Source organism: Gavialis gangeticus, unplaced genomic scaffold, assembly GCF_001723915.1.
Source record: "Gavialis gangeticus isolate Ggan-Ray unplaced genomic scaffold, GavGan_comp1, whole genome shotgun sequence".
Lineage (NCBI taxonomy): Eukaryota > Metazoa > Chordata > Crocodylia > Gavialidae > Gavialis > Gavialis gangeticus.
This window is the reverse complement of record NW_017729009.1, coordinates 7,931,815-7,944,630: the sequence shown is the minus strand read 5'-3', so window position 1 is coordinate 7,944,630 and position 12,816 is coordinate 7,931,815. Positions and strand designations below refer to the sequence as shown.

Sequence of the window (12,816 nt, the reverse complement as noted above, 5' to 3'; positions counted from 1 at the left end):
ACGAGCTTTAGCTAAAGCGCCCTTCACCACCATTTTGAAGTGCAGGGACACTGAATACACATGATGTGGAGGCTGCTGGAGCATGTTAATTGGCACACTTCAGTAGACTCAACTAATCAAGACCACACCATGTGCCAATTAGCACACACTGGAACAGATGTCCAGTATGTGTATAGGTGCCCAGAGATATTACCCTGGTTACCTGCAGTTTAGTTACCCAAATATGCTGATGTAGCTACTGCTTCTGTTACAACACTCTGCTATTTCTATATTAATCTCTTCTATGAATAAACTTTCTTCTCCCTATAGTTCTCTGTGCATGAACCCCATTTTGTGGAATATAAAAAAAAAAAAAAACAGACTAGGATGGACAATGGATTTAGCATCTAGTATGAAATTTGCAAATGCTTGTATTCTAAACAGTTTCTAGGTGCCATCAAAAGTTTAGTACATAAGAGATTTTAATCGTTACAATAGTTTTATTTCTAAACAAAGGAAAAAAAGGAAACTAACACTGGTAACAAAACTATATCATGCTATATCTGAAAGAGTCATAACCACAACCTCAAAATTTTCTACAGACAATTACATTTAGGAATTTTATCAAAGTAACTTCATAGAACCAATTCAAAACAGCTGGAACATACTTAGGTAATCATTACTGGAGTAGCTGAAGCAGTGGGCTCCTTTTATTAAATCACATAGTAAAACTGTTCTCCACAGTTAGTTCATATTTAATCGGCTTCAAACATTTCAAAGGAATGTATCATTTATCATCTGTCATGTTAAGTGTTTAGATTTAATTTACTTGTAAATGCAAGCTTGTAAAGTGTCAGAGATTAATCTTACCTAGTCCCAGGCTCATGAATTCTTCACTCCCAGATGTATAGCTTTTAATGCTGCCTTCTCTTTCACGCCCAGAGCCAGATAAGTATCGTGTTTTAACCCCAGTTCCTATAAGTTGTGCTAGTTCCAACTGGCTGATGCATTTCAAGATCTAAAAAGCAGGCGTCAACAACATGAGTACCTACACCACCATCTTTTACTATGAATTCTACAGGTCAAATTATTTTACTAATATTACGTCTCAATACCTCTGTGATGTAGGCAAATGTTATTGCAAATACGGTTATTCTAAATGACCAGGATCATGATGATTCAGTGACAACTGTGAAATCAGAAGCTAGAAATCTAACCCCTGGTTCTCTAGCTGCTAAACCCAGCTTAATACGTAAATGATTGGGTTTATTAATCTCCAGTGGATTTCCTTTCCCATAGGGGTACGTGGGTGGGCTCCCATTACTTAAAAATTGCAGCTAGATTTGGGGAATCTTAGGTCTCTTGCTACGTGTTGCATATATTACACAACTAACTGGTTAACTGTGCAATAAATTAGACCAGTCACACGTGCAAAGTAACTATCACACAATAAATCCAGCTATCACACTATCCAGCTATAAAAAGAGCAAACCAGCCATAAAGAGTTAATGCTTGAAAATGCGTAACAACTCTATAGCTGGTTTCTATCCAGCTATAACTTGAATATGTAGCAGGGCCCTTAAAAGGCAGATCGAGAGAGACAAAGGATAATGTCATTCCCACAGCGGAGTTCTCACTAGCAATGCCGAGTAGACAAGCCTGCTCTGTAGATGGAAACAAAGTGGTAAGGATGTTAGGAGCATCCCTTGGACTGTTAAGACCTGCTTGCCCAGAACCCAGGGCTTTAGGGTGGTGCCAGGGCACCCAAAGGCATCCTCACTGCCTCATTTAAAAAGCTTATTTTACAAGGAACAGTACCGATTGGGTACAGTTTATTCCCTCAACAGCATGAGCATGCACTCTGTTACCCTGCAAGCTAGTTAAGCCTCTGTGTTGCCATTAAAGCTGAAACCTAGCCTCTCTGTTGTTTGTTAAGCTGAAACAAAGATCTGCAGCAAGGTCCAGTAAGATTCCTATCTGTATCCTCCTGATCAGCAAAGACTTGTTTTGAGGTGGGGGGAGAATCTTATTTTTGACCTAATCAGTTGAGAAGGCATGAAACTGCAGTAGTCTTGCTTTCAGATTAAATTAAGTTTAATCCTGCCAGTTTTCCCATTCTCCCTGGAAATTTCTGCAGTGACAAAGGAAGCTGCCTTGTAGGAGTTGCCAAAGGGTGAGAAGGAAGACTTGAGGATTATATACTAAGAGTATTTTTTGTCAATATGTTTGATAAACTCAGTGGTTCAGAAGTTGGCTTCTCTCTCAAAATGTAATGACAGCTTAATACCCATAAAGGAGAGCATTTTTAACAATCTTCACACACCTCAGGACTGGCCTCCCAGATCCCATTTTAAGAACCTTCACAATTCTAAAGGTTAGAAACATCTCTGTCAGACACTGCAGATTCAGATACAAGTGTGCACTTCTGTAAGAGGGGGGATTTAATCTGTAAAGCTTCCCAGGGCTGAAGCTGTGAATCCTCTAGATTGTACAAATAGCAGGACACAGCTAAATGAACAAAACGTTGAGGCTATTGATGCACATCAAGTCTTCATGTGCTCTAGCTATCCAAGCATTTACCTCATGCCAGGAATTCCCAAGGTAGTTGCCATCTGTATGAGCCACTGTAATAAGTGTTTTAATGGTGTCTATGTTTTTCTGTTTCATTTCTGTAATGCTGGAACTGGCAGTCAACAATGAAAAGCGAGCAAGGGCCTGTACATAAGCATCTCGTTCAAGCTAGAATACAGAAATGGGAAAAGTCAAGTCTGCAAGCATAGAAGAAAAAGCCATGCTGTGTTGCACAAAACCCTCCTGACACCCCTATTTTGACCACGTTCTTGCCCTCCCCACCACCCCCTCTCACACAGTTTTGCAATTATAGTAGAGTATTTCCTGGCAGTCTTGAATCAAGTTGGGTACCCACAGGTGTCCTTAGATGACCTGCAAAAGCATGTCGGGTTCAGATTGGTATGTGAACTAGTTCACATTTTACGGTTTGGGTGTGGGTCAGAAAAAAAATTTTCGGGTTAGACTCGGGTCAGAATAAGCCTCACTGACAGATGCGACTCCCCTCCCATGCTTAAATCTCCCCCCCAGCACTTTAAAGTCAGTGTGCCCCCATACCAAGTCTAACTCATACCCAGAAGAGGCATCACATTAGTTGGAGCTGGCTTGTCCAACGCCTGTATGGATTGGGTGCTTCAGTGGGGCCTTTATCCAATACACAGGTCAGCAATGATTTTTGGGCTAAGTGCCAAAAAACCCCCAGCAACCTGGACTTTGAGGATGCTGGCATGCTGGACAGTGGGGGAGCGGCAAAGGGTCCAATGCTTGTTGTGGCAGCACAGCCCTGGCCTCCTCCCTGCTGTCTACCCCAAGCAGCTGCTGCTAGCAACTAACAGGTCTGGGGCTCTGACCCCAGCGCAGCTGCTTGCAGCTGTCTGCTGTGAGCAACCTGGGCTTTGGCCAAGCCCCTGCAAGTGGCTGCACCAAGATCTAGAACCCCAGCCTTACTACTGGCAGCAGCTGCAGCCACATCTCCGGGAACACGGCATGGAAGGGGACAGGACATGGGGTGGGAGGCGGGGCAGTCCGGTCCCTTCCTTGCTGCAGACTGGGCACTGGCCACACGCAGAGACCTAGCTTGCTGGAGCTTCAGCACAGGAGGTGGGGGCCTCCCCCGGGACTGCCTGGGGTAGCTGCCCTCATGACAGCACCCCCACCCGTGAGCACCTTCCCCCAGCCCTGTGACCAGGCCAAATCCTGCCCTTTGATCCCCAAAGCATGCGCAGCAATGAGTCGGCTGGGACTCCAGACCACAGTGCAGCTGCTTCTAGGCTCACGGCTGCCTGTCACATCTGGCTAGGCTCTGGGCAGCTGCTGCCTGCCATAGAGCCCAGGCTGCTTACAGCAAGGCTTGCAGCCTCTCTGTCGCCTGCTGCAAGCAGCCTAGGCTCTGTGGCTGGCAGCAGCTGCCCAAAGCCCAGCCAGATTTGGCATACTGAGCACAATGCCTTCACATGCCGTGCTCTGGCACACCTGCTGAGTGTTGCTGACCCCATATCTAGTAGCCAATTGAATCAGCTTAGCTACAAGCACCAAAAAGCCCAGCTGAAGCATCCATCTATACAGACACTATGGAGCTGGGTTGAACTAAGGCACTGCCTCTTCCAGAGAAGTGTGGTTTGTTTGATTTTTTTTCCACGTCTGTCAGCAGCTTGAGCAGAATGATTAGAAAAATGTGTCTGGGTCAGGTTGTACGTTTGCTTAAAAGTAGATTGGCTTGGTGCTTGGGTACAATGATGTTGCTAATGCAGGCTGCAGGTCTGGGTCCAGATCTGTAGTATCAGGTGCTGGTCAGAAGTGGACCTTTAAATACGATACCCATGCAGGTCTCTATTCCCTGGTCATCAGGGAAGAACTGGAGACAAGTTAACAAGTGATCTTAGTAGATACCCCATCAACGGGGGTCATCTGATAGAGTTAAGAATAAAAAGAAACAAATTTTACAATATTCAACACCTCAAGACTGCATCAAAATGAAAAAAAAAAAATCTTTCTGGTGACAAAACATTCCACCTGCTCTGCTAGTCAACAAGTCATTTTTTTATTTTAACTTGCTTGAGGTGACTAGTGGAAAATACACGTCATCCCCTTCTATACTATATACAGCTGTGAGATAACACCATTTTATAATCAGTTTTAAAATTCCTTTTTCTTCCGATGTCATGTTTGCTTCTAGAGATCTACACAGATCAGATCCACTATATACAAACCTGCATGCCAAAAATGCAGGCTATTCTGATTGCACATCGTATTCCTTCCAAACAGAGAGATGCAACTTCTGTGTCATCGCAGTTCTGAAGACCAATGCTATAAGCTGCCAATAATGGAGTCCACACAAGCTAGACAAAAAACAAGCCTTTGTAAGTTTAGTTTTCACTGCTGACTAACCAATTCTTCCAGAAGCAGTTACTAATTTGCAGGCAACTAGTGCCAACCAGGTATGTAACTATTTACATAAGCTCTTCTCAGTATCATTTGCTATTTTCCTTTAGCTCCATATATTGGCATTGCCCTGAAAAAGGTCCATTTCCCCCCCCAAAGCTCCTAGTTGTTTTCTTTGTATCCGTGAGTCTGACTCGCATGGCAGCATGCAACACCCCAGCGAAATAATCAGAAAAAGATACACTGCACCTCTCACTGAGAGTCCTAACACCTTGTTAATTACACATTTCGGATTCAAGAAAATCTTTTGCCCTACCAAAAGGTACACAGAGAATTCCATGCACTCACTTTGAACATGGGCCGGACATGCTCCAGGTGAGTGGCACTTGTAAAAGGAGACTTGGCGTGGCTTACTGCCTCCATGAGGGCTTTAGCTGTTTTAGCCATTTGTTCCATCTCCAGGTTGTACAATAACCGTCGCTGCTTCTCATTGGCTACATCTAAGGAGAACATGACACAATAGATAAAATTATTCTGTCAAACTCCTGACTTAAGCTACCACAGATGCCGAGTGAAGACCGTTGATAAACAGCAGCTTATGAAAACTTTTTCGGATATGTTAATATTTTACTCAAGAATTTTTCCATGAGTCTCCAGAACAAGGCAAAGCCTTGCCTAATGCAGAAATTCACCCACTAGATGATACAAGACAGTTATACAGTTCTTCCCTTAATATGCCTTGTGCTCCACATTTTCTGTGAAATTGGTCTTTAAATTATGCTTTTATAACCTATAATACCAGCAGTCACATTTTATTTAAATATTCATTTAGTTAGTATGAACATGTTTATCAGTTTCTGCTCCAAGGTCTATCAAACAGATCCTGCTATTAAAATCACTGGTTACTTCTTTTGTGTCACCATAATTCCTCAGCTGGTGACTTTAGTTACTTCTTAAGCTAGAAAAACATTACCTGAATAGGGAACCTACAGGGAACACCTACCTATCGAAGGAAATGGATGCTGGAGGTTCAGTGCCTGGCCCTTCTCTTTCAGAGCGAATACTAATGTCCAGTTTGTTATTCAGAGCATAGTACATCAACTCCAGCTGCACACCTGAAGTTCTCACCTATTCTAGGCAAGAGAAGGTGACTCTGCAAACATGATTTAATCACCTCCAACCTCTATTTTCACCATAACAATTGAGACAAGCTCTTTCAAGCAAGCAGTAAGCCTCTGAACTGTCAAGTGCCACTGGGAAGTAGGGTACGATATGCAATAGTCACATACTATTTCAAGGAGAACTGCTAGCTATTTCCTCTAGGTCAACTGCCAACTTATATTCCTGCATTTTAACACCCCTCTGATTCTCAGAATAGTAACATTACTCTTCATTGCTTTATCTTAACTGTTGCTTGGTGCTGGCTTCTTAAGCACCTGCTGTGTTTTTCACCTTCTGAATTGACCCTATTTTAGCAGTGGCTGAAGTGTCCCCCAGATGCTGCTTATGTACCATAGAAGTGCTAGCAAAGCTGAATTAGAGCATGCTAATTCTTGAATGACAGTCATTAGAAGAAGCTCAGAACTTTATATCTGAGCGTCCAATTAAATCTTACTTGGCTTACTCTTGGTTGAAACTGCATACTCCTTTGTCTCTTTCATTGCGATTTTCTTTCCTTCTATTTCCTCATAAATGGTGGACAGATATTCCTCTGGAAGGTCTTTACTATCATTGATTCCTCGATTCATTTTAATATATTGCTCTTTTGTCATTTTATTCTTTACCTGTCAAGAGGATGAAATGCAGATGTCAGATTTTGAATGGTAGTTCAAGAGCCCTAGCACCAGGTATGTAAGTAGTTTTTTCCTACCTGAGGACTGTGCAAGTCCGTAGTCAGCATTATAATAGAATATGCTAAAACATAGGCGGTGTCAGCACTAGCAAACAAGGTTTGCCTAAAACCACAAAAAAAACAAAACACACAAAAACAGATTTTAGAGCCCATCTCAACTGGATCATTCATTCCATTTGCATATGAAGGAAAGATGCACACTCTTAAAAGAGGTGTGCGGGGAATCCAACAAGGAATCTATCACTTTAGTCTCCAATATTAAAATTATTAACACTAAAAATAGGGCCAGCTCCTACTTATCTACTGAAAGCTACAACAAAGCCAATAAATTGGAGAGAGAAGCTTTAAAAAAAAGTTACATTAAGAGAGGCTTTTAAAAAAAAAATATACGCATTGCTATCCTTCCAAGGTTTTTGTATTCAGCAAGCACTTACAGAAATATGATTACTCACCAGTGTATGACATTTAAGGTTTTCAAAATTATTTCTAGAAGAACAGACACTATAATACCAATCTGTGGGGCAGGAGGAGAGGCACAACACTAACATCTAGCCTTAAATCAGTGCCAACGTATTGAAGCAAGTTATATTACTCAGAAGTTTAGAGTGAAATGGTCTGTATCAAAGTGGCACATATATGCATGTTTGGCGAGTGGCAGAAGGCAAGTAGAAAAATGCGTCATTACATGCAAGTTACTTCACAAGTCACATTTTTAATGCTCCTATTAATTTTTTCTTTTCTTAAGTAATGCTGATCAAATTTTGGTCTTGCACCTGATCAGTTGAAAGTTGATTATCAGGATATACAGCACTTAAAGTATCCAGAGGTTGCTGATCAATTAGTACCCAGATACATAATCAGAAAGCTTCCTCTGAAATGCCCATACTGTCAAGACTTCACAGTAATTTAGAAAATATCTTATGGGAAAGTCTTAGGAGTCAAGTTCTCCTATTTAGCCACAGGTTAGGTCATCATGGTAGTAACAGCAAACCCCACCCCCCAAAGAAATCAAAACCAAAAAAAACCCAAAAAAACATAAAACTTATCCCTAGGGTCCTGCCAACATGCCTTACAAGTGGGAGGGAATTGGCCATTAGCTACAGACTGCCAGCAAGATTGCCATTCATAGAGTATTTATCCAATATTATACACTGAATTACCATTGGTTGCATTCAATGTATCTAGCTGCAAACTTCTCCATTAGTCTATCAATCTTCTGGGCTTCACCTGGCAATCGGAAACCTTCCAGAAATATCCGCAGAGCAGAGACAAAGTCTTTCCCACAGAAATCAAGCTGGTCTACATAGGCGTACATCACCTCCTTGTTAAACTTGTTATTCTCCCCTAGAAATTCACCCACTTGAGTCTAAACACAGAAAAAGAGAGTTATGAATATTCTACGCCAAACTAATTTTAGCACCTTATTTATGTTGTAGTAAGTAATTGGTATAACAGTTATAGCCAGTTTTATAAACTGTGATATGCTGCTCACTGCAGGCAGTGCCACTGCTGAACATGGAAGGTTCCAAGTACAGTATTCTGCATGGTCAGTCACTCCATTTACTAGCACCACCTTTAGAAACCAACGCCACTGAGCTACCGACTCAAATTAGAAGCATTCATTTTGAGTGGGTAGGATGGAGGAATGGTAACAATATGGGGAAGAGATAAGGAAGGAGGGGAGTTTTCCTTCAACTGGTACAAAATGCATTGCTTTGCTGTTATAGCCCCATCTATACTAGCAGTATTTGCTTGTACAGTATAATGATGTTCCTATACCAGTAAAAGTGCAGAGTCAGCATAGTTATAGCCACAGCATTAAGAGACACCAGGAAAATCCCATCCCAAAAGAAGAGTGCTACAAAACTGGAGGGAGTGTATAAAGCAGGAGAGTGATGTCAGGGTAGAAGAATAAAAAAGGGCAAAGAAAGAAAGGAATATGGAGAAGAGCAGCCTGAGCTGCTTGGAGGCATAGGTGTAAGTTGTGTCAAGAACAACATTAACCAATTTATTTTACATGACATTCAATCTTACAGAACACAAGCGTTCTTCTTGATGGAGAAATTGTGCAATTTCCTCTGTTGTAGTGCCAAGCATTCCCTGTTCCTGCAGGTATTGTATTCCTCTCTTTGGCTTTTTATTAAACCTATTCACATAGGCACAATATAGAAAAAAAGAAGCAAAGCTGTAGTCTAAATTTAGCTATCGTTTCTCAAAATATAAATGGTTCACAGTTAAAGAAAGGAAAAATATATTTTTTAAAAATCCAAAGGATAATAATTAATTATGTCATTCTAGAGAACCCACCAAGTATATTTGAAGTCAGCAATACTGAAAGGGTCATTGTCCTGACAATCAAAAGATTTGTCAGAACAAAAACCTGTCTTGTCCAAATGCTAGCATATGTAGTGCATGCATTACGAAGAAAAAAAAAAGGATTTTGTATTTAGCTGACAACACAAAGTAAACATGAATGGCAGAAGAGCTCATCTATAGACTGAAAGTCACGTTTTTATGCCAAAAGCTCTTCTCCTTTGTGACAGAATTAGCCCAAAGAGGAGAAACCATAAAAAGGCAATTATGGCACATGCTTTTGGTTACAGTAATATCAGGCATTAGCTTCAACAGCTAGTAAAAAAAGTTGTCACTTGAAGCTGTAAATGTGACATGTATTTCCTAGAACGTACAGTAACAGTAAAGATTTATCCAACAGACATTCAAATTTTCTTGACAGCCAAACTTACAATTCTATTCCATGTTCAATTATCTCCTTCTGTTGCTTGATGACTTCAAATTGCTCAGGATCATCTGGGACAGAAGTCTGGGTGCCAACACTTCCAATGCCTGATGACACTGTTGACTCTAAGGAACTTACACTGCTCCTTCTGCCTCCACTTTCCAGACATTTTCCTTCCCCCATTTCCTGCTCTGAAGGTTTATCTGAACCTGAGAACAGACAAAGAGTACGAGAGATCTGATAAAAGCAATTAGCTTATTTCACATCACTGTGTGAGTGCGAGTATCCAAAAAACCCACAAAAACATTTCTCTGAGGGTTATGATTTAAGGCAGTAAGTCTCAAATCAGGGTGCTGTACTGCCTTGAGATCCTTTCTTGGGTCCCATGGGATGCCACAGTGTTAGCACTGGTAAGTATACCAACATTATTCACAAGATAAACCCAAAGATTCTGACCTGTTGTGGGCTTTGAGTTCTCTGCAATGGGAGAATTGCTCTATTGCATTTCTAGAGTCAAAAGAAGTGAAAACTAAGAGCTGGTATTTTCCAAGGATGCCTTAAGATTAAAAAAAAGGTTGAGAACCACTGGTTTAAGGGAATGGAAATCTCCAGATGAAGTACATGGAAACCAGGTGTTAGCACAAGCTTTTACAAGGAATTCAAAGGAAGTTTATGGCAGGGAAAAAAAAAAAAGCAATCCTTCCCCCCCAAAAGAAAGGGGGCATATTTTTCAGATCAGAGGGACTTCTTTCTGGATTGTATGATTGGTCATTCAAGGAGTCTTCAGGAGAAAAGATCCTCCACTATTTGGAGAAGCTTAAAGGGGTGGGATCAAACACGATCATATTTTCTTTGAAAAAGTAAAACTGTAAGCCAGAGTGCCCATGAGGTTGAAGCTTTGAAAAAAAGGCCATGCTGAAGTCCTGTGGAGTTGGAGAGAGCTGGTACTAGTCTCAGGGGGTAGGCGTTTGGACCATGGAAGCCGCAGCACTCAGAAGGGGGAAGAGAACATTTGCGTCACAAGTGTTCATAGAAAGGCAGTCAAAGGCTATGCCTGTACTCAGCTCATACTTAAAGCAAAGTACATGGATTCAGTGAAGCACCCAAAACACAGCAGGCTGGTGGCTGTCCAACAGGCACAGCCTAACTTGTGTTATAGATATATACCATTTCCTGCTTAACTCAATACTTCTGTTTCTAAGAAAAATAATTTCCCCCCATTTATGCTTTTAATCCCTATGGGCTTGGTAGACAAGAAACTTCACTTTTCATAGAAATGCACAAGCCTTGAGACTCTTACAAGCTTCCACAAGTGCAGTTTAAAAATACATCTGGGAAAGTCCACGCCCCAAGGAACCTAAAACCATGTTATTATTGCATCTAGCAGAAAGAGAGAAAAAAAAAGAAAGAATGACCTTAGTTAGTTACAGGAAGAAACTGCATGCTTAAACCAAGTAACTGCAAGATCTTATTTCTATAACCATACTCTCCATTTTCCCCGTTCTCCTTAAAGCCTGTCTGTACAAACACTTCCTGTGAAACAGCAAGAAGTTTTTGTGAAAATTCAAGTATACACCACTGATCAGAGTGCTACACGCTAGACAATATTGGTGTAAATTTAAAAAAAGAATCTCACCAAGACTGGCTTGATGGTTGGGATTCACATAAAGGTCTTTGCTCCATTCTACCATGCACTTTAAGATTGAAACTAAACACTCCAGACCTTTCTTCCGCAGACTTAGTTCCTATATTTAAAAGAAAAAAAGGTCAATTGTACCCAACAGTTCCAGGTTGAGATATTAAAGGACTTAAACACTGCACAATGAAATACAAAGTACATCTAAAACAAAGAGCAGGACAACAAGTTAAAAAATTCCTACTCATAAATAAGTTGCTTCAAGAAAATCCTAGGAAACAAAACTCACATAAAGAGTCTTAATAGTAGAAAGTTGTCACGACTTGGGTCTAAAGTCAGGTTTTGTTTTTTTTAAGATTGAATAATCTCAAACTGACAACTGTGTTACCATGCAACTGTTGATCAAGTGGTATTTTTAAGACTTTAGATGGAATACTAGAACAGCCCAATTCACTTTTGTCATGAAGGCAGGAAAAACACTGCAAGGATATCAGAGCTCTAAGTAGCAATGTTTTGCTGTGGCCCAGGCTGGATTATGGGAATCCAGATACAACAACCAGAACTGGGTCTGTTATCTAAAGTTTCTAACAGTACTTCTTACCTTTTACCTCAATTATACTACCGGCAAGAGGCTTACAAACTCAGTTCACCTCCAGCTTAAAAACAATTCAAGGAAACAAACAAAACCAAAGAAAACCCTACAAACAAACAGACAGGCACATGCATCCTAACTGTACTATGTTCTTTTGCAAATACACATCCTGATCATTATTTTCATTCCTTACCCGAAGGGGGAGTAAAGAGAGAGAAAAGGAGGTAAGTGTAACATATTGCTGATTTTACAACTGTGGCAGGGAGATGTGGTAATGTCCAGGATGAGTTCTACCATTGAATGGTCCCTATAGTTTACTTTCAGTAATTGGAAGGATACATGTGCTCTTACTGGAAAACCACAGGTTGTGCCCCATCATTCCTTTAAGGACTGGGAACGTGTTGTTTTAAAGGGGAGTGAGGGTGGGGGGGAAAAAAAAACAAAAAGCAAACACCTTTGTGATGTAGAGGTACCCTAGTGACACCAAAGCCTTACATTTCATTTAACGAAGGCTCTCTTAACCTAGGACGTTCCTGAGGGAAGCATGCAATAAAATCAGATAATGTCTCGGTCATGTGTGGTAAGCCTCACTTTACAGAAGCATTACATTTTCCATCCACATCCTAACAAAAGGACTGGCCAGAACATGTACGTACTCACACTATATACTGGGCCTCTATCCAGCTCAATTCATTAGGAAATGAAACAGGGTTACTACCCTAATGACATAATACAATTGCAGCACAGCTACAGTCATTTGGCTTCTCTCTCAACCAGAAGCAGCAATAGTAAATGACAAAGTACGCAGGTCTTAAAAAGGAAAAGTAGTGCTATATTGTCTTCAAGGATCTCTCTTACCTGGAGAGGTGTCATTCCCAACTCATGTCCGCTCCGTCCCTGAGCAATTTTAGACAAGTCATTTACAAGGCGCTCAAAAATATTAGCAGCATTTAAATCACAGTCATAGTTAACATAAATATCCACCACACACTGGGCATCTTTAAAAAAAAAAAAAGGAAACCAAGATTAGTTGAATTCAATGTCATAATCTAATATGAAGCCACACACAC

The 12,816-nt window shown here is 40.9% G+C and overlaps 1 protein-coding gene across 4 annotated transcripts in view; it reads right to left on the bottom strand.

The window, feature by feature from the left end:
• Positions 1 to 12,816, bottom strand: part of ARFGEF2 (ADP ribosylation factor guanine nucleotide exchange factor 2) — a 69,071-nt gene that overhangs the window by 24,882 nt on the left and 31,373 nt on the right. For 3 of the 4 annotated variants that reach the window (XM_019509889.1, XM_019509887.1, XM_019509886.1), the window contains exons 12-22: positions 12,605 to 12,744; positions 11,155 to 11,263; positions 9,526 to 9,727; positions 8,816 to 8,927; positions 7,942 to 8,147; positions 6,800 to 6,884; positions 6,545 to 6,713; positions 5,278 to 5,429; positions 4,758 to 4,886; positions 2,560 to 2,718; positions 850 to 997 (exon numbers count right to left, since the gene is read on the bottom strand). In XM_019509889.1, the coding sequence (XP_019365434.1) occupies positions 850 to 997; positions 2,560 to 2,718; positions 4,758 to 4,886; positions 5,278 to 5,429; positions 6,545 to 6,713; positions 6,800 to 6,884; positions 7,942 to 8,147; positions 8,816 to 8,927; positions 9,526 to 9,727; positions 11,155 to 11,263; positions 12,605 to 12,744 (1,611 nt within the window). The remainder of the gene's footprint in view (positions 1 to 849; positions 998 to 2,559; positions 2,719 to 4,757; positions 4,887 to 5,277; positions 5,430 to 6,544; positions 6,714 to 6,799; positions 6,885 to 7,941; positions 8,148 to 8,815; positions 8,928 to 9,525; positions 9,728 to 11,154; positions 11,264 to 12,604; positions 12,745 to 12,816) is intronic. The other variant, XM_019509888.1, reaches the window with a different exon arrangement.